Source organism: Cynocephalus volans, chromosome 18, assembly GCF_027409185.1.
Source record: "Cynocephalus volans isolate mCynVol1 chromosome 18, mCynVol1.pri, whole genome shotgun sequence".
Lineage (NCBI taxonomy): Eukaryota > Metazoa > Chordata > Mammalia > Dermoptera > Cynocephalidae > Cynocephalus > Cynocephalus volans.
In genome coordinates, this window is record NC_084477.1 from 2,522,707 (window position 1) to 2,544,850 (window position 22,144).

General features: G+C 38.8%; 1 protein-coding gene across 1 annotated transcript in view; it reads right to left on the bottom strand.

The window, feature by feature from the left end:
• FMN2 (formin 2) overlaps positions 1-22,144 on the bottom strand; it is a 268,229-nt gene that overhangs the window by 165,519 nt on the left and 80,566 nt on the right. Inside the window, exons 4-5 of the mRNA XM_063082920.1 lie at positions 14,480-14,535; positions 64-1,769 (exon numbers count right to left, since the gene is read on the bottom strand). Of these exons, the coding sequence (XP_062938990.1) occupies positions 64-1,769; positions 14,480-14,535 (1,762 nt within the window). The remainder of the gene's footprint in view (positions 1-63; positions 1,770-14,479; positions 14,536-22,144) is intronic.

Here is a 22,144-nt window from a genome sequence, read left to right on the forward strand (position 1 = left end):
GTTTAAGGTAAAATGCTTCCCTCATACTGACAAACTGGGCAGAGGAGCTCGCTTCTGTGTTACCTTTTACTGTGGAGCTGAATTCTTGTCCAATAAAGAGGCTTCATTGGCCGACAAGGCTCTATTGGCTGCTTCCTACTCCCTTTGTCCTGATTCATCCCTAACCCAAACAAGCCAGCTGGCAATGGAGGAGGAAGAAATCCACACACTTGTGGTGCTGATAAAGTGCTACTCCCAACTTGAGAGGGAAGTGGAAGGCCTGATCCAGGAAGCAGAGGTGGCGGGGGTGGGAGGATTCCTGTTCCAGGTGGATGGGGAGGAGGAGCTGGAGCAGGTGGAATCCCCATACCTGGCAAAGGAGGAGGTGGGGGAATCCTGGCACCAGGCAGAGGAGGGGGAGGGGGAATTCCCACTCCAGGAAGAGGGGGTGGGGGAGGTATTCCCATTCCAGGTAGGGGAGGGGGAGTGGGTATTCCCACTCCAGGAAGAGGGGGTGGAGGGGGTATTCCCACTCCAGGAAGAGGAGGTGGAGGGGGTATTCCCACTCCAGGAAGAGGGGGTGGAGGAGGTATTCCCACTCCAGCTAGGGGAGGGGGAGGGGATATTCCCACTCCAGGAAGAGGGGGTGGAGGAGGTATTCCCACTCCAGGAAGAGGGGGTGGAGGAGGTATTCCCACTCCAGCTATGGGAGGGGGAGGGGATATTCCCACTCCAGGAAGAGGGGGTGGAGGAGGTATTCCCACTCCAGGTAAGGGAGGGGGAGGGGGTATTCCCACTCCAGGAAGAGGGGGTGGAGGAGGTATTCCCACTCCAGGTAGGGGAGGGGGAGGGGGTATTCCCACTCCAGGAAGAGGAGGTGGAGGAGGTATTCCCACTCCAGGTAGGGGAGGGGGAGGGGGTATTCCCACTCCAGGTAGGGGAGGGGGAGAGGGTATTCCCACTCCAGGAAGAGTGGGGGGAGGAGGTATTTCCACTCTGGCTAGGGCAAAGGGAAGAGGTGGCAGCATTTCTGTACCCTGAAGAGGAAGAGGTGGGGGAACTGAAGTACTGGGCAGAGCAGGCACTGTCATGCCAGGGGCAGGGTGAGGTAGGGGGATCACCCTGTCCAGGACAGGCATGGAGCTGGAAGACTCTGTACAAGGCAGAGGTGGTGGGGGTGGGATATTACAGCTGTTTTCAGAGGAGGAGAAAACAGAGTGCTCATGGCTGGTTTCAAACTCAGTGTGAAGAGGATGGGACAGCTGTGACCCAGGCTGTCCTTGACCATCTGACCACGGAAGGCATGGAGACAGTGGAGGCTGTGATGTACTCTGTATGGACTGATGGGTGTCGAGCTGTACTGATATTCGCCTTGGAGACACAATCAAAGAAATTTCTGAACAGAATTTTGTCTGAGGCCCAGAAGGTGAGGATGGAACAGCTGACTCTCCACTCTCAGCCCCGGGTGGGCACAGAGGACTCTCTGAGGGCGCATTCACAGAAGGTAGTGTCAGAATCCCACCGTCTTCAGTCGGGGAAGTCTGAATGGATTTTGCCTGTAAAGTCCTTTGACACTGCACATCCTTTTCTCCTACCCTGAAAGTGTCAAGACAGACATCTTCTGAGGGTGTCACTCCACTCTCAACCCTATGTCCGCCACGAGCTGGCTCCATAGTCATGGCAGGGTCTTGCTTCTCTAGTTCAGCTATTCTGGTCCTCAGATCCTCAATGGTCTGTTCCAGCTGCTGGATTACAGTTGTCTGTCCCTCATACTTCATGTCAAACACTTCCTGAGGGGCAACAATGACAGACATAGTTAAATATGAAAGGAAAAATCCAAAGTTCAAAGAAAAGAAATATAAAACTAAGCAAAATCATATTTTTTGTTGTAATACTTCCAAAAATCCCTCCACAGAAAGACACTATTAATATTTCAGTGTCCCCTCTTTTCCACCCTCAGTTTCATAGTGGTTTACACACATTACTACGGGGTCCTAAGACCCTCATTTGTCTCATCTTCTAATGATATCGCTGAGGACAAGTGGACCACTGAGAGTAGGCAAGAAAATCCTGAGTGGGAAACCAGTTTATTTCTAAAATAGGTTTCTCTCTTTCCTTCCTGGTAACATTTGCTTAAAGACATGTTAAAGGTAATGTGTTTTAAGGACAATCTCTGCCTTTTAAAGGTAATTGCTAACACACTGAACAAGCCTCCAATAAGAACATGTGAAATTTTTTTTGACATCTATATGGGCAAGAGCATACACCTTATAAGCATACGTCATTAAATCTATGTTTACTACAATTCTAATATTTTTACTCAAGTCATTTCAAAAAGTGTTAACTGATGGCTCTTCACAATTCACAAAAATAACAACTGTGTCAACCTATGGATCACCCTCACATCTAAGTGGTGTCTTCCTTTCTCAAGATACACAGTCAACCAGGAATCCCTCATGGAAAAAAAAAAGTTTTGGGTGGAAAAAAGGTAAAAGTCCTATGGGTAAATTAAATTTGAATAAAAGATGAAAAGAGGAAGAAGAGATGGGTAAAGAGAAAGTGGGATGAAGAACAGAAATAGTGAAAGGGAGGAGAAACCCCTGCCATGTGGAAACTGCCAGGCCAGACATCTGCTCATAGGGCTGTGGATTCGTGGCTGAGAATGGTTTCTCCAGAGCATTCCAGGGCTTTTCAAATGTAATCCCAGTAAAAGCCACCACAGAGAGCCACAGGCTCACATGCACGTGCACACACACCTTTCCCACATGGGAGGCTGACACTTATACTCCAGACCTGACTTTACATGTTGTGGAAGGATAATTAATAGGTAATATGAAGATGATATTAACTATAGAAGTAAACTCTCATCCTGCTTGCCCGAGGTTAAACTCTGGATCCAAGAAAAGTTTCCAAAAAGTAAAAAATAAAGAGCATTTTCTCTACTCTTTATTAAATCCAAAGCAGGCATCAAACTCACTTTCAATGAAAAAAAAAATGCAGATGGACAAGAAAGAAATGAGTATTTACAACAAATGAAGCATTTTTGTGCTATGGTAGATACAATAAAAGTCATCAGAGCTAGACCCCCCAACCCCCGATGAAGGAGGAGCTGTAAATTTAATAGTCTTTGCTGTAACCCGTTACTTCTCCCTGGAAACTTATCTTTTACTACACATTAATCTTGAAGATCTATTATGTTTGTCGAGAGTTGAAGAGAACTTACAACTTCAGAGACACAGCCCCTACACACGGTTTGTTTCTTTTTTCTTTCTTTCTTAATTTACCTATTATCAAAAACAAACAAACAAAACAAAGACCAACTAGTCCTTATTGTGAAAGGAAACAAAAAGAAAATAATTTACTTTTCAACTAATAAAGGAATGCACACACTTATAGGCAAATTTTTGAGAGGTACTTTATATCTACATGCTAGTATAGGTATAGGTATTCATACACACACACATACCTCTATACCTGAAGTCACAATTTTTCACCAATGTCTACACAAAGACATTGTGTAAAAGACATTACAAGGCACAGTTTGGAAAATCATGTCATATATTTTCCACATAGTCCACAATAGAAGAAATAACTGTAATAGTGGTCCAGTTTGGCCACTATACTTCCACTCTCCAACTACCATGCTAGTGAGTACAAGAAGAAAACAGAATCCAAAAAATTAGCACCTAAATTCATACTAATAAAAAGCACAACTGTTCAATACTTCTTTATTACACTGGATTACTAAAATGTATAGATTTGTTTTCCCATCATACCCTCAAAAGTGACCTTTAATCATTAATAAATATTTCTTGAGTTATTCTGGTACATAATGAGGGTTCTCATTTTCCCATCAATGGTGACCAAATAAAAAGGTTAGTTGACAAATGGCATGCAAGAAGTAGATTCTGGAAAACTTTTGCAAAACTTAATTCTTAAATGTTATAATCTAGGCCAGCTCTTTTTCATCATAGATTTTAGTATAATGAAAGCAGTATAAAAATTAAAGGACATTCACCAAAAATAAATAAATAAATAAATCGAAATACACAAAGAAGAAAGTGATCTTAAGTCACAATGGCCTAGCACAGTAGCAATGACTATACCTCTTTCTACTTGGATTTATGCCTCCACATTCACAGGCCAGCTAGTCCAACACAGCACCCAAAGCTAGTGATAACAGAGGTCACAGTACCAATGACTGGGAAAATTCCTAGATTTTTTTTATCCTTTCTAATTTACATGGCCAGTCAGGAAAAGGTAAAAGAGGATCCTATTACACATGATAACCGGTACCAGAAAAAGATCTAAGTGAAATCTGCTTAAGACAATTTGCAGTTACTATGAATTGGCTCTCCCAACCTCCACGCCCCTCCTTCTATTTATACAAGTGGGAAGAAAAACTACATCTACAGACTCTCTTGCAGCTAAGTTCATACAACTGGATCACTCACACAGAGATTTAGAAAGTGGAATGAGGTGAGGACCATACTCCTTTGTGTCTTGAGTGTTGTTAGCAATCTTAAGATATGAAAACTTAAAGCTTCGCTGCAACAACATTCCAGTATTCACTCTCCAATTTGTAATGGTGGCCTCAAAGGTTTTAGCTCCCCCTTGTAGAACACTTGTATACAATTCCTTTGAAAAGGTTCAGCTCAGAAGTAGATCCTTCAAACTGTCCAACCTTTCCATAAAAACATCTAATTTTATGAAGTAAACCCTTCTATTTAATACAACTAGCATAGTTTCTGGTTCCTGCAACAATGCTTGATGATGATAATAACTGGTTTCCAATATTTCAGAATAAATAGTGAAAAAAAAGTTTAATTTTTTTCTTTAACAAAAAATTAAAAACTAAGAAAACATATCACCTTATTAAAAAAATTATCAGAATGGCAAACATGCTAAAATTCTTAGAATTAAAATTATTTTCAGTGCAAATTTTCTGACAAAAGTATATGATGCCATGATATAACATCTTTTATGAAAAGATGGTCATTTTTTGTAATACTTGAGAAACATCAATTTTCAAAATGGCCCCTGACAATCCTGATATTCAAGTTCCTTTTTTTTTTTTTAATTTTTAAACATACCTGTCACATCCTCCTCCTTACCATATTAACTAACTCTGCTAGGTGCTTAATATCTACAGTGGAAGCAATGAACAATAAGTCTGGGAAAGGAGATTAGGAAAAAAAAATAAACAGCAAAGAAACCTGCCTTTGTTCCCTCTTGCATCTTCTGAATTCTCTCTCTCATTACTTGAGCTAGGGTTGTGGCAAGTTCTGTACAGTACTCTAAAGCGATGTACTCCTTAACTGTCCCAGATAGTGCAAGGAAGAAAAACAGTATTTTATCACATGTTCACTTTCCTGTAATGATCTAGGGATGTAAGAGCAGCTCCGTTTTTTACCTCCTAATCACCTTCTTTAAGTTAACCCCAACTATGCTCAATGTAATTTTAAAAACTTCCTAAAAACCAAAGCTGGGAGAAAATGAAATGGAATGCATTAGGAATATTACCCAGGGTGGCAGAGCTGCCTTCTGACCCTCCCACCATAAAGGAGCTGCTCTCTCGCTGCGGATGTTCTCCTCATTCCCAGCTGTGACCCTGGCCTTCATAAAGAATCTGAGACTATTAATTACTCCCTCCTTTTTAAAACCCTCTCTTCTCTAGCTTCTATAAATTTACCCTCCTTCCTCTTCATTTCTGTTTCTCTGTTCCCTCCCCTGGGTTTTCCTGGGGGTGTGCAGACTTTGTCCTTGGCCCACTATACTCTCTATATACTGGGAGAGCTCATCAATTTTTACATCTTCAAACTCTCATCTCAATACTGATTATTCCAAGTTTTTCTCTCTCATCAATGCTTCACTTCCATACTGCAATGTAAGCTTAGCTATCACCAGTATTTGATCATCCTACATTTTAAATTAAAATTAAAATGCATCTCATCCTCCAAAACATATCACTTTCTGCCTTGCAGTCTACCCAAGCTTGGTAACATCTTTGAATCATTTTACTGATTCATTGTCTGTTAAATTTGGTGGGTACCAGAATCACCTAGAGGGCTTGTTAAAGCACAGATTGCTGCCTACCCCCCACCCCCCGCCCAAGTTTTCAATTCAGTAGGTCCAGAGCAGAGCCTGAAAATTTAAATTTCTAACCAGTTCCCAGTTGATGCTGATGTTGCTGGTGCAGGGACCACTCTTTCAGAACCACAGCCTGATTTATAGCTAGACATGGTCACCCAATCGATTATTTCTATCTTCGGTTGCTGTTTTTCCTGTCTCACACCAGCACCTTAGTTGAGATTCTCATCACCTCACAATGGGGTTATTTCAAGAGATGAACTGCTGGTCCTCCTAACTGGCTCTACTTTCCCTTTTCCTATCAACACTGCATTCCCTCGACAAGTAACTGTTTCTTAAACATTAGCTCATCATGGCATTGCCTTGCTCAAAAACTCATGGCTCCCAACTGCTGAGCATGAGACATTCTAAATTCTCTACTTGGCTCCTAAGGTCTCTCTCTAATGGCCTATAAAATGTGGAGGCCCCATTGCCCACCCAGCCTACTGCAAAGGGGTGCTGTGAGGATTAAGTGAGACACATCTAGTTCTTGTTATTCACAGTAGCTATGTTCTACAAGGTTGCTGCAAACACTGAGTTAGTGAATACCGAATGGTTATTCCTAGGGAAAACACAGGGTTAGATTCCTGCAAACCTCTGGTCACATGTTTGTCAACCAATCAATGTATAATTGTTACATGTATGTTCCTGTTGAGAGACACTTTATATGGCTGATTAGCTTTGAGCTGAATGGCCAACAGCACTGCAGCTCATCTTGAAAGAAGCTCATCTGACGTGTATTTCCTCTGTAAGGCACATCACAGCCTTCTTGTACTCAGGAACACTAGACAGCACTTCAACACTATGTTTGGTGAAATCAACAAGAAAAACAGAAAAATGCAAAAAACATGGCACTAAATAAACCACGAGAAGTTCACTTGCTAACAGAATGAAAGCTGAAAGAAGGCAGAGCTTCATCTTGCTCCACCTCACCTGCAAATAGCACATCAAGCAACTCAAATTTTTCACCACTCTGTGCATATTTGCAGATGTGCACAAAAGTGCCACACAAATACTGATTTGAGGTTTACAAGTAAATTTCAACAAGCAAGCAAGTTAGTAAATATAGAATCCACGAATAATGAGGATTGACTATACTATGAAAGCAACTTCCAGAACCACAGAGTATTATTCAGATCTAGCAATGATGATAAAGATAATAGTTGACATTCTGAGAGTATACTATGTGCCAGGAGCTCTTCAAAGCGTTTTACATAAACTAATGCCTTTAAAACCCACAAAAACACTATGAGACAGAAATTATTGTCATGCCCATTTTAGAGACGAGAAAACTAAGGAACACAGAGTAAACTGCTTTCCTTAAATTCTGACGATTCTCTCCTTCACCAAACTCCAGCCAGACTCCTCTGGGTCCTCTTCTCAACTCAGTCTTAACCTTGCCCTGTAAGACTTGAACAAACACTAACATAGTTTCTAAAAACTCAAGGCTACATCCTGAAGATAACCATAGATCCCCTCAATGTGCTCCCAAATTTACTGTTTCAGCCAACACCTAAGGACAGGACCTCTGCCTCCCAGTCTCTAGGGGAGGACAGAATCCTAACTTCCATAACTAGCACTTAGCAGACACAGCTGGCTGAATCTTGTTTACACTGACAAACACTTTGTAATTTTTCACTTCCCTGACTCTCCTGAGCACCCCTTCCATTCGCTCATTCTCCTTTTACAACACTCAGTCATCTCTGCACAAATCAACATTGAGTTCAGTTCATGACAGGCTTTTTCTATTGCAATAGTTAGTGCTACTGATTAATATGTCTTTACCATTTTATCTAGTGTCCGTCCAGCTTTATCTTGGACAGTTCCCCAGTTAAAAGTGGAATAATGTGTTTGTACTCAGGAAAACTGGTCCAAAGCCCACATCCTCCACCAATACAATAAGAACATCAGCACATTTTCTACCACTGCCCAGGATGCATCCTCTACTCTGGTCAGTGTGGTCTCCCACATACTTATTCTTTCATCAAACACTTTCTGGGATCCCAAGAAATGGAAGGTACTATGTTAAATGCTGAAAGGTCGAAGAAAGTAAGAACAGTCTTACCCTTAAGGAGCTCAAATGTCTATAGGACATGTGGAATTCAACAATTATGTAAAAGATAAGTATAGGGTCACAGAGCAGAGACATCAAAAGGAGTCTCTAGATCAAAGCTTCTCAGGTAAAATTACTAAGAGGAAGTCCAGTTTGACGAGTTTAGATTAAGAAATAGGAATTAAGTTGGGCCGGCCTAATGGCTCACTCAGGAGAGTGTGGCGCTGGTAGCGCCAAAGCTGCGGGTTCAGATCCTATGTAGGGATGGCCAGTGCACTCACTGGCTGAGTGTGGTGCAGACCACACCGTGCTGAGGGTTGCGATCCCCTTACCGGTCAGAAAAAAAAAAAGAAAGAAAGAAATAGGAATTAAGTTGCTTAAAAAAGGAGGAGTAGAAATGCAGAAGAAACCCCGATTGTCACTGCTGTTTTCCCTCCCTCTGTCTCTTCCATTTCTGCCCTCGCTTTAGGTGTGGGAAGCCTGTCCCGCAGCTTGACAGGTAATCCTGTTGTCTCTGAATGGAGAGGGGTCAGTGGGAAGGCATTGGGTGTAAAATTTCAGAGCAATTGGTCATCTGCAATGACAGCAGAAGGACAGGGTTTCCAGCTGACCAGCCAGCCAAGACAGAGTGTCTGTCCCTCACTAGGCAGGCATCCCAAAGGAACCACAGGCTGGAACAGGCCAAACATGTAGGACATGGTGAGTGACAGAGGATGGCAAGGGAACAAGGGGACGTCACACTCAGGAACTGAATTTCTTCTCAGATGTTATGAGCAGTCACTGAATGAGTGTAAGCAGATACTAGACATAAGCAAATTTGGATTTCAGAAAGAAGATTCTGGAGGCTTTGTGGAGGAGAGATCAGAAGGGATTAAGACTGAAAGTGCAGAGACCTGTTGAGAGACTACCACAGAAATCCGGGTAAATGGGCTCTGGGATCTGGCACTGTCAGTTTAGTGCACAGGAGGCCCAGGAGGTGGAAAGCAAAGCCGGGTTTCTGCAGGAGGAATATGCTGAGTGGTCTCTCGGGTCACCTGCACCACTGTGCACGCCCCACCCCACCCCAATGCCAGGTTCACTTCCACTTCTGAGCCTCTCCTCTCTTCTCTGATCTGAAAGACTCACTCTTCTTTCCTCCACCTGTCCAAAAATAAGGATTTGATCTAAGTTTTGCCTTCCATAAGAAAGAGCCCCTACTTACAGTTTCTGTAATGCAGCACACTCTAAATATCTTGACAGAATTACATTACATCTTGGAAAGTGTGTCATATATGCAAGAGATTATATCCCTCTACCATAATTGGCTGCTTCTTAATGGCAGGGAACTTGTCTTACAATTCTTTGTATTTCCTTCAATATCTACCGCAAATGCCTTGCTCACGTAGGTCAGCAGGTATTTGATGAAGGATGAGCATCCTTTAGGAGCAAAGGACTTTCATCGGCTCAGTTACCATTTCACATCAGCTGCTTGTACTGTGTGCCTATCTCCATCGGCCATTAATAATGCTGCACAGCACAAACTAGTTTTTACCACCTAACACTCAATAGAGCAAAGATAGAACTTTATGTCACCTCTTCCCTGTCACCCTGGAGAAAAACAAAAACAATGAGTGACATTCAATTCTTTCTTCACATTCTCATCTCAAATTCTAAATGCTTTCCAGATGGTAACTTGTTTTCATTCATAAAACTGACAAGAAAATCCCCCCCCACCAATTCTAAAGTTAAAATGTCTATATTTTTCTCTGAGCTCTTTGGAATTTCCACAAAATACAAATGTTCTGTCCAGAAAAATCCTTTCTTCCCCTTAACCCAGCATTGTAAACACCTTCCAAAATCCTACCTATTGTCAATGTCAGCGCTTCCACAAGGGATTCTCACTTCTCTTCCCTTCCTTACCACCCCTCGCTTGTTCCTCCCCAGACTCTTCTGGTCATAGTATTTATTGTGCACCCAGGTATGACCAAATGCTGAGGCAGACCTTCAAGGATGACTAGCCCATGGTTTCAGATCCCACACATCTCTCTCTGTCTCTCCATTAAGTTCTGTTTTTGTTATTCTGGTTTACATTTTATTTTTCTACTGTCTTGTGATTTGTTGTTTTCATGGTTTCTAATTATCTTGAAAATTCATATTAACCTTTTGCCATAGAGGTGAGAAGAACCTCTCATTAATTTTTTTTTTTAACTGTCCATATGTCCAATACATTCCACTACCCCAATGCAAATGGCTTCTGGCTCAAAGTCTCCATCACTGTTGCTTCAGAATTACTTTCACCCCATACCTTTCTTTTGATCTGACCAGAGCTTATTTTACCCTTCAAACTTTTCTACACCAAGACACCAGTGACTAGTCTCTTAAGCACCATCACTTAGGCTACCCTATTTTATTTCCACCCGTTTCCTTGATTTGTCTCTAAATAACGATGTTTCTGAAACTATCAAATTGTGCTGAATGGTCACTCAATGGATATGAATATTCAAGTCTTCAAATAAATTTGAAATTTAATTGGGCATTGAGGGGAACTTTTCTGACACAGGAATTTACTTGCATATAGAATGTCCAACATATGGGGGAAGACAGTGCTGATATTATTTAATTTCTTTCTTTACCTAGCACTTTGTAATATATGTAGCAATTCATAATTAATAAATATTATAATATGTAGAGACCCACTTTTAATTGCCTGATAGTATCAATTCTTACGCAAAGCTGGAGTTTTTAAATATCAAAATTTTATTCCTTTTACCTTTCAACTAGTCACACACTACATCACTATATTTTGGTCGATGATGGACTGCATATATGACAGTGGTCCCATAAGATTATACTACTATATTTTTACTGTACCTTTTCTATATTTAGGTACACAAATACTTACCATTGTGTTACAACTGCCTACAGAATTCAGTACAGTAACATGCTGTACAGGTTTGTAGCCTATGAGCCATGGGCTATACCATGTAACCTAGGTGTGTAGTAGGCTACACCATCTTAAGTTTGTGTAAATACACTCCATGATGTTTGCACAAGAATGAAATTGTCTAATGACATGTTTTTCAAAAAGTATCCCCATCAAGTGACTCATGACTGTATGACTGTAGTCCCTTTACATTAGATGTCAAGAATTAGAAAAACAAAAATTTCATAAATAATTTCAAAAGCAAAAAATGTTAAAAACTGGGTCACAACCAGGTAAAGCATGATACTGTAAACTGATCTTTAACTTAAAAGCAAATTTTTTAGAGAAAACAATTGACATTAACTGTTTATATACTATGGAGTATAGAAGGATTTACAGTTTAAATAGTATTTCAAATGCTGAAGGATAAAGCACAGAATCCAAAGATAGTCTGGTTGCAGTTTTATGACAATTCTTTAGATATAACAGATTTTCAGAGCATATTACTTGAAATTAAAATAATCAGTAAGTGAGGGTTAAAGGATATAGTTTTATTTTAAAACCTCCCAACCCCATAGTCCTGTCTGTGCGCATGAGAGCCAGCTATATTTGCTTTAAGCATCAGAATCTCTGGCAACACGACAGACTTTTCGATTCCTCTTCGTTGAGAAAAGGCTTTACACAGTCATATGTTTTTCCTAGGGATATTGAGCTCTCAGAATTATTAAATACAGCGAGAGAGTAGAACTCAAAACTCATTCAATAAGTTCAAGGCACTCGGATTGAGAGAAAAGTGCCTGAACACACATCTGAAAACTTAGAGGATGCTTTCCATCTCTGCGGCACACCTCTGACTAAGCAGTCCTGGGGATCTTGCATTACAACCACAGAATAATGCAGACAGCAGGAGATGAACCAGAACACTACTTCTTCCGTTCATCACTCATCCACAGCAAACAGCCTAGAAGCTCTCCTTTCCTTCTGCAGTGGTAATTTACAGAGACACAGAATTGTCATCTAGTGACTGAGAAGAAAAAAGCAAGGTACTTTACATGAGAAATAAAATTGTAAGCTTCTTTTTAAGCAATGAAGCACTAAAGTGAATAAAATTAACATAAATTAGCACATCAAAGCTACAGTAAAACTTCACAATGTACAGGTGAATTACTAATACATTAATATACCTCTATGCCTACATAATGTACCTTGACATTTGACTTTTATAAATGCTATAGTTTGAATATAATAGGATAACTTTTAAAATAAATTTCTCATTGCATCCATCTGATGATTTGGGCATGAGACGGTACTAAATAGCCAGAGTGATTACCCACGTAAAAGTATAATTTTTATTATAGTAAAATACAAAATCAAACAGATCTATGCTCACATCTTGGCTCTTCCTTTTATCAATTTTGTGACCTTAGGCAAGTCACTTTTAATTCCTAAAAACTTCATTTTCTTCATCAGTTAAATATGAATTATCATAATTACTTTATAGGATTACCATAAAAATTATATAAGGTAATACTGTAAAAGAATATAGTAGTTATATAGCAGGTTGATAATTCTAGTTCCCTGTATTCCCTCTATGGCCAGTTACTTTAGGCTCTTATGAAACATATCGATATCATCTGAGCAAAGAACAGCCCCTAAAATAAACAACACAAATAATCAGTGATTCCAAAGGTAAATGTCACTACTGAGTGCTGAACCTCAATTGCCTCCAAATATTATGACCTCTAAATTAATTTATTGTATTTCCTAGCTTCTAGAAACTTTCTTGTCAATAAGTAAAGGAGAGGATATGACATTCAATCTATTTCACCCTTCATCTCCAAGCTGTAACATCAGGTGTTTTTAAATCCCCAGTCCATTAGGTTTTCTGCTCTTGCAATATATTTTACCATGGTTCATAGCTCGAGAAAAACAGAGAATCTCTCTCATTTTACACACATAAATATATATATTGAAATATTATAGCTAAACTTTTAATATAGAAAGCAATGTTATACATTTTATTGTTCATATTATAGAATACTTCTGGTCCAGATTCTCTTTGGCATTATCATATATAACAAAGAATTCAGTCATATATGCCCTCGACATAAGAATTTAGAAAAATCTAATATATTCTTTCAGATCACAATTTAGCCATGTCCCCAAACAAAGAAACAAACAAAAAGCTGACAAAATAATGAGAGGATATTTTGAGGGCACTATTTCTGTTAATTATTGCTGGCTCTACTATTTCCTTTTCACTTCTTTTTAAGTTTTTTTTTTATCTTATTCATTATTGGCTAATCACTGTAGTCAAATAACCATCAGCTGAGTCCACCACACCTCTTCAAAGTGCACCCAGGTTGATGTCAGTGTCTGCTCTAAAAAAATAAGCTGGTAAACTTGCTTTTTACGACAGTATCTTTAAGAGTAGCTTTACTCTTATGATAATAGCCAATCTAGCTGTGATTTTGAAAAGCACCCATAGAACATGAAATGAAGTCCTCAACCAATGTTATAGCTCTATTTGTCCTCTAGGGGGAGCACAACTTTCATGTCTAGTGCAGGGCTTCTTTTTAAAAGGGAAGTCATTTTATGTTTTGAAGAGTTCTCAAAGATCTCCAATTCCTTAATTTTAAAGAGAAGAACACTATTCCCAGATAATCTAAGTATGTTGCCACACACTAACCAGAAACAGACCTGAGTACAGGACCCAGGTATGAGTCTTCTCATTTTCTATTATACCACACTCAACAGAAGAGAACACATCTTCTTACTATTTCTAATATTATTTTTAAAAATACAAGTAATTTCAACAAACAGCTTTATATCCAAAAGATCAACTGATATCCACAATTACTATTCCATACAAATGTTCCCTTTCTTGAAGCTTTTTTTTTTTTTAAGTAGTAAGTCAATTTTGGTACAAGAAAAAAAAGACATAAAATTTGGCTTCTTCAGTAAGAGAACAAAAGGTTTTGTGGAAATTAAACAGGTACTAATGTTTCATCCACCAAAGCAACTTAAGAATCTTATTTGATTTTAGAAAAACTCTTGACAGATTTTTTTTAAAAGATCATATCCATGGGACTATTCAACCAGACACATCTCTTGGCACAGACTTCTGCAGTGGCCACAGTTTCTTATCGGAGCCAGCTGTTGTCAGGCCCAACTCTTTGGGTATAGAATGATGCAGTTTCTGAAGAGCTTATATTCAGTTACACTGCAAGGCTGATTGTCTTTGCAAAATATGAGTGGAAGAAAACATGACCCTTCTGCCTGACTGGATTCCCCTGAAGGCTCACAGAAACCAGGGCAGCCTAGCCAACTGGCTGATGGGAAGATAAATCACAGAGTATTCACGATTTGAAGACAAATAAATGCGATGGGGATCTGACATCCTAATATCTCCTTACCTGATGGACAGCATCTGAACATTTTTTCTCAGTTTCCATAAGAGCAGATTGAGATTCTGGATTGGAAAGGAAGGAGACAGTCAATATCTTAAAGTACAAATTTTTACATTTCCTCAGTCAGAAAACAAAACTTTTACTAAAATTATACATTTAACTATAAGTACCAAAAATATGCAATTATACTACTGAATTATGAGGATATGACTACTTTTCAGTATACATAACACATAAAATGAAGAACCCTCATGTCATTAGTTATTTTTAAAAGCTGGAATAGTCCTATACCCTTCTTTACACATCAACCATATTTTTTTCCCAATACTAGTTTTTAAATTGTACCAAGAAGTCCCTGCTAAGACTTTCATTTATGTTATTTGTTTAGTTTACCTAAAGTCTGTACCATGATAGAAGCCACCTCACCAGTATTGAGGGGTGGGATCTCAAAAGCCTTGTCTGTTGACAGATTACCTTCTGATTTCAATGAAAGATAGTAAACACTGTCACGAAGAGTCACTGAGTACTAAGGAATTTTTTTTTAAGCTAAAAGGCACTTTCTGGTAAGTGAAGCTTGCATGCAAATTTAAAAACAAAAATTTTTTTTAAAAAAGCCTTCAGGAATGCCCAGTGCTCCATAGATCAAAGTCTGAAAACCATGACTCTCATTTGTCCTCCTCATTTCAGAGATGAGGAAACCCAAGGAGCAGCTGGTGGCAAGGTGAAGACTACAGAGTGTCTCCCTTACTGTCGCACTGATTCCCCCTGACTAGCATGCGCACCAGACACCGAACACAAGGTACAGAGAAGTCGCTACTCATGATCATTTTGACATTCCCAATTTCTCAGCATTGAAGCTGATGTATGTGACAGTGCTACAGAAAAGTAAAAGGCATTTAGTATTTAAATGGCATAACATACTGTTAAGCTACATTTAAAGTTTTCATTTCATTCAGATGAGAGTCACAGTCCCTACACAGGCCCACGGTCCTTGTTTCAGCCACCCACACTCCCTAACCTCTCTAACAGCCTCTGCCTTTCCCCACTTGCTCACCATGCTCCAGCCACCCCGGTGGGTCACATTACCTCCACAGGGCTCCAAAGCCACAGGGCTGTTACCTCTGCCCAGAACACTCATTCTTCCTCCCAATACCTGCATGTTCCACTACCCCCCAATGTATCTTCAACTTCTAGAATAGTGCCTGGCAAATAGTAGGCACTTAAAATATTTGTTGAGTAATTGTAGGAGTAGATGAAAGAATAAATGAAAGATCAAAAGAATGAACAAACCATGAAAGTGGGTGCCACCATGAAAAGGGGAGTACCCTGGGTAGGGAAAGCGGGAGTAAGGATTCCATAAGAGACAATACCAATGCTTTCTTGCCTTTAGCTACTTCTGAATCTCAGCTAAGAGTATATCTTTCAAAATAAAAATCATTGAGAGTAGCATAAAGTCATCACTTACCAATAAATGTCACCGTAACAACAGAATACAAACAAGTTGCCTTAAAATACAACCATTTTCCCAAATACTGTATTTCATTGAACTAATCAAAAAGGTATTCTTCTCTCTTATACTGACACATCTCTACTGTGAACTTAACACTAGAATTAGCCAAATTTGAACAAAGATTTTTTTTAACATCAAAGCTTGTCAACATTTAATATTAAAACAAATCCAAATCTGGGACACTTATTTTTCACTGTTTTTTTGTCACTTGCAAATCCTCCCAAACACAGTAGACTCAAGTCAAGATGGAAAAAGTTTCTCTTTCTATTTAGATAGTGCAGTAAGATCCAAAGGATCCCCTGGTGGTACACCAGCAGTTCTCTACACTAGATCTGCATACAGCGCTTCCTTGCTTTTTTCCATAGTCCTTGACCTGGTGGCCTGCCTAAAAAAGCAAACTTCTAGGCTCTCGTGGTAAATAAGAACAAGTGTAGTTTAACAGAACAACGTAATTAGAAAACAATGTTTACTTCAAAGATGTATCAGTCAAATATTCTGAACACCTACACCCAAACTTCTGGTTTACCTCTAATTCAATGGCCACCTAAACTGAATTCTTCTCCCATCCCCATCCCTTTCACCGTTCTTTCTACTTTCTTGAATTCATGTGTTAAAACACCTCAGAGAAATTTATATTACAAAATGCTGTCTTCAAATCATAAGCTGGAATATAGAAGTTTTTGAGGATCAAGATTTTTAAGATGAAGGAGATGTATGAAATAACACTCCTTCAAAATCAAGGGAAAACAGATGAGAACTAAGAGAAAAGAAAAATAAATGTTGACAATTCAACCCATGACAGAATTTAAGGAACCTACCCAAGGTCCCAGAGCTACTAAGTTGCAGAGTCAGGAAGTGGACTCATGAGCCGGCCAGTTAGCTCAGTGGGTTAGAGCATAGTGCTGATAATCCCAGGGTCCACGGCTTGATCCCTGTACTTGCCAGCCACCAAAAAAAAAAAGAAAGGAAGGAAGGAAGGAAGGAAAGGAAGCAAAGGAAGGAGAGGAAAGAAAGGAAGGAAGGGAGGAAAGAATTGAACTCAGTCTGACCCCAAAGTCCATGTTCTTGAATAATATGTCTCTAAACATCAAACTGATTGAAAGTTGCCCTAAATCCTATAACTAGTTACATGACAAGGCTAAGACCAAAATAGAAGTTTTCTGACTTCTAACCCACGTGATCAGATTCCTCATACAGTGTCCTTTCCACTGCAATTATGCTACCTTAAATACTCTTTGAAAATAAAAGTTTTACTGTTATGACATTTTCAAAGAATTTTTTTTTCATATTAGAAAACTAGACAATAAATTTAGTATAGTGGGAAAAAAAGAGAAAAAGAAATTAAGGAGAAAGAAAAAATAGAGAATAAAAGAGAAAATAGAAAAAAAGAAGGTATTGGGAGGAGAAAGAGTAAAGAGAAGCATCAGAAATGGTAAAAAGTGGCATGTGGGGAATAGAGAGGTCAGTGTACTAGGAGCAAATGATAGTAAATTGGCTTGTGAGTAACAGTTTAAGATTAGGGTCACTGGGCAGGTGTACTTGAGAAATCAGCTTAGTTCTAACATTCACAGAGTGCCCTAAATGAAGGTGACCGACCCTCATGCAAACTCTAATGCACTTGCTACCAATACTCTCCTCCTCCCAGGATGGGGGACACCTTCAAGAGTTGCCCTAAACTCAGCTCTGGGATGGACAGACAGTGTTCACTAAATCCTCATCAACTAGAATGGTTATCTTTAAAAAGTAACCCAGTGAGAGTGCTCTCAAGGGTACATTTAAAACTACCATCTCCTTTACTCACCCTTAATTAAGAAACTAGATTAAAAAAAAATCATGACACAAAGGAGGAGAAAGAACATTCCTACAAACTTTAAATATTCCCTTTTTTTTTTTGGAAGTTAATTCTGAGCACAATCTAAAATTCCGGACTCCCTACAATTTCCAATATGCTTCAGAAGAGATGTCTTTAGCATCACAAAATAAGTCTATCACTCACAAAACAAAACATATTTGGATGGTTTTATACTTGCAGAGAGAGGACAATAAGACAATAAGCAGAATATGCCTCTCTACTAAGAATGGAAATAAATTAAGTAACCCCTTTAAAATATACACAGTATGCCTTCTAAAAATGAATTAAGTGGTCTCTAAAGAGTATAACATTTTAAGTAAACAAATGTGCTTATATAAAGTTATTAAATTATAGCTTATTTAATGATATACATCAATTTGATTCAAATTCAGTAAATTTAATTGAAAGAGCATTCATTAAATGTCATTTAATAACATGACTTATGGTTGGCTGCCTAATAAATGGTAGATAATTTTAATTCTGAAATACCATGTCTTTCCACAAACAAAGATGGGGTTAAACTCATAAATTTTTCTAAATAGGGCTAACCCTATGTTCTGCTTATTTGATTAACTATTTAATAGTGTGGATTTGCCCCTCATTGCCAGCAAAGAAATATCCATACTAAGGCTTCATGGGGAAATGCAGGCTAATTTTAGCGCCCCCCACCCCCAATTACATATATACACACACACGAGGGATCTTTTAATTCCATTTTTCCATGAACTTTTTGAAGTACCCCCACAGAGAGAGAGAGAGAGAGAGAGAGAGAGAGAGAGAGAGAGAGAGAGAGAGAGAGAGTGTGTGTGTGTGTGTGTGTGTGTGTGTGTGTGTGTGTGTGTGTGTGTGTGTGTGTGTGTGTACATGCATAGAAAATAGAGAATTATCCCTAGGAGACACAGTCGATCTATTCTAGCACAGTTTATGCCTTGATTAAGTGAGAAACTCAAACAGATAGGACCCTATCAACTCTCCCTTAGACCTTTACAGAATTTCTGCATCACCTCAACTGAACAAACGTTAAAGCACGTGAACAAAACATGGAAATGATGATACTGCATTTCCATTATGCCACACTGAATCTCTTTTCCTAGAAACCATCACTTGTTTTGGATATTAGAGACTAGAAACATGCTTCTCTGAGTGACTGTTGTTTTCAATCTCTTGGAGAGTGAGGATGATATAAAATTGCTCACATTTCCCTTTTTGGTTTGAACCTGAGGGATAAATTTTCAACTATCTTTAAAAACTGGGGTCCTTCTGAGATACATTTCAGTGTGCTGACTTATGTCAACTTCATTTTAGTGTTCCATCCTAAGTTCCTTTTGGTTTGATCTATTTCCCTCTGTGATCCTTTTGCATGCCTTAGATATTTACAAGCTGCCCAAATCCTTTTTTGGAACAAAAGTGGGTTATGTTTCATTTGGCTAGTATGTGTTTCTACTAGATCTCTTTCCATATATTTTCTTGTAGGGTTTTCTGTGCCCAGATTGCCTTTCTAAAATCAGCCCTTTGTTTGCTCTCTTAAGCATTCACATTTCAAAGGAAGGGAGAGGACTTCATTTTCCATAAATGAAACAAGAATAAACAAGTCCCTATGCACATTTACAAACCCCGCTTCTGTGCTCCATGAACTTGAAAACTTGAGTTAATTATCTCCTGGATTTTGTGGAAAATCTATTAAATGACCTTTAAAACTTTGTATTGAGCCCCTAAAATTGTCCAAGAACTGTTTTAGCACACACACAAAACTCTCCCTCAAATCTTGCTTTCATATGCTGAGTACATATTTTATTTATTTAAATCTTTCCCAACAAAAGATCTTCATTCATTCATTCAGGTATTTAAGTGTATACGATTTGCCAAAGGATTTTGAAATGCTGGAGTCTACAGAAAAGACATGTATATATAAACAGATAAATTAAAATACATAAATAATTCAAATGATAAAGATATGAATTAAATGACATAAGACTCTAGGAAAGAGAATAAACATAGGTGTGGAGGTGGGTGCATCGTGTAAGAAAGGGAAAATGAGGACAGAGAAGATAAAGAGAAAACAAGATAAATGGAAAGGTTTTCTTCTCATCAACGTTTATGCTACCAAGTTTTGGAGCACATTACTTCCTAACTTCCTTTCTAGCCAGCCTTATTTCTCCAGGAGACATTCTAAAGGTCAATTTAAACACCATTGGCCCATCTGTGGAGACCTGTGCAGGGAGCCAGGATGCGAGAAAAGGATTCACAGGAATCTGTGGCTCTTCGGCAAGTCACTGATGAGGAGAGGCAGCAAGACTTCACCTTGGCCTCAGCACTTCAAATTCATATAAAGGGTCACATCCTCAATACATGAAGGTAAAGAAAAGCCTCTTTCACAGAAGAGATCATGGAAAAATTAAAATGAAATACATGAGAAAGTCAGAAGAGGCAGTGCCACAAATCTGAATCAGTGGGACAGGGGAATTAGTAACCAATTTTAAGAGATGGAAGTAAAAGGAAAAAACACAGTGAAAAAGTTCTCAACTTTCTAAGATAAACTTGCAAGTCTTTCTTCTTCAAAAAGAAAAAAGCCATAGAACTCTTACTTTAAATTAAAATTGAAAGGGGCCACGTGTTGCATATAGTTTTAGCCACAATGTCACTACACAGTAATGGGCAGCCATCAGTTAAGTACACTGCAAATAGTCTATCACTATTAATAATTACATTATCAAAGTTTGAAATTGATAGAAAACAACATTAGACTTTATGCAAGGTTTTCCCTATAATACTGACACTCACTCTTACAATTGACTGACTAGAAGAAAGAGGATATGGTTCCCTGGGAATGAGAATGCACCATGGTAGTGTCTTTCCAAATGAATGTCATGGAGTCACAGCAGGAAAAGTTCAGACGACACCATTAGATCACAAAAGAATGTTCTCTGACTGTTGGGGTTTAGAACTATTAAATTAAGTCTGGCCTAAAGGTTGCTTTGGACATAGTGAACTGCAACCTAACCTGATGTGTGAACAGACCTACTGTTGTAATAAGTAGCCAGGTCCCACCCAATCACAGACAGCCAACTGTTCAAACCAGGTTCACATAACGCAAACACCCAGCTGTAACCAATCCAGCTGTTTCTGCACCTCACTTCAGTTTTCTGTACACTTTCCTTTTGCTGTCCATAAATGTTACCTGACCATGTGGCAGCCCCAGAATTGCTCTGAACCTGTTCTGGTTCTGGGGATTGCCCGATTCACAAATCATTCTTAGCTCAAATAAACTGTTAAATTTGTGTAAAATTTTTCTGTTAACATAATAAATCAAATGGAGAAAAGCTACTAAATTAAATTACTTTCTACTTACCTCCATCATCCTCTTCAAGAATGCATATTTTAAAAGAAGACAAGTTATTATATTTAAAATTATGTGCTCTGGCATTTTGCAAGCTACATCAAATAGCAAAGAAAAAAATTAGGTTACAAACTTCCTGGTATCAATTCCAACTATCATCTTTTACCAAACTAAAACTCAAATTGCCACTTTCAATTAGCTTTAATCAAGTGCTCCTCTAGTTTACATAACCAGTAACAAAGTTTCATAACATTTTTTAAAGTGCACTAAAATTTTAGAATATAATATAAATGTTTTAATTAGAAAAGTTGAGAAAGACATAGTACGAAAAAAAACAAAACATGAAAATATAGCTCTAATCAATGATGCAAAACACAGGAAATGAACAGCTGTTAAAAGGGATAGCAATGAAATTGGTTAATTCTACTATATTTACACCTGGTTATTACATATCAATAAATAATTTTTAACAGAAACAAATAGAGTAGTGCATGGAATGCGGTCAAACTTTTCATTGCTTGCTTTATTTCCAGGTGCTATCACTTAGTGCCCTCGTGTCTCTTTAAGGAACTCTACATTGGCCCTTGCTCAAGTGTTCTATAACAGTGTCATGATAAACTCAGTCATACATGGAACATTTCCTACATCCTATCTCTCATTTATTGTTCATTTCAGGGAGTACAGCTTGCCTAGTGAATACTAAGTAGTGTTTCAAAAGCACTGGACATTAAAAAGAGGGGCACTCTGGGTCAAGTGTGGGCCCCCATTCAGTGCATTGGCAGAAAGAAGAAAAGAGTGAATACATCCCTCCAGAGACCGGGATAAAAACAGTTCATTAGGTTCTCGTTGCAGAACTTTGGGCAGGGGCCTAGAATAAAACCTCTGACACTGTGGGTTATTGTCGGTTTTACAGGGAATTCATAAAACGATTCATTAGGTTCTTGGATTAAAGGGAATTCATGAGGAAGACAA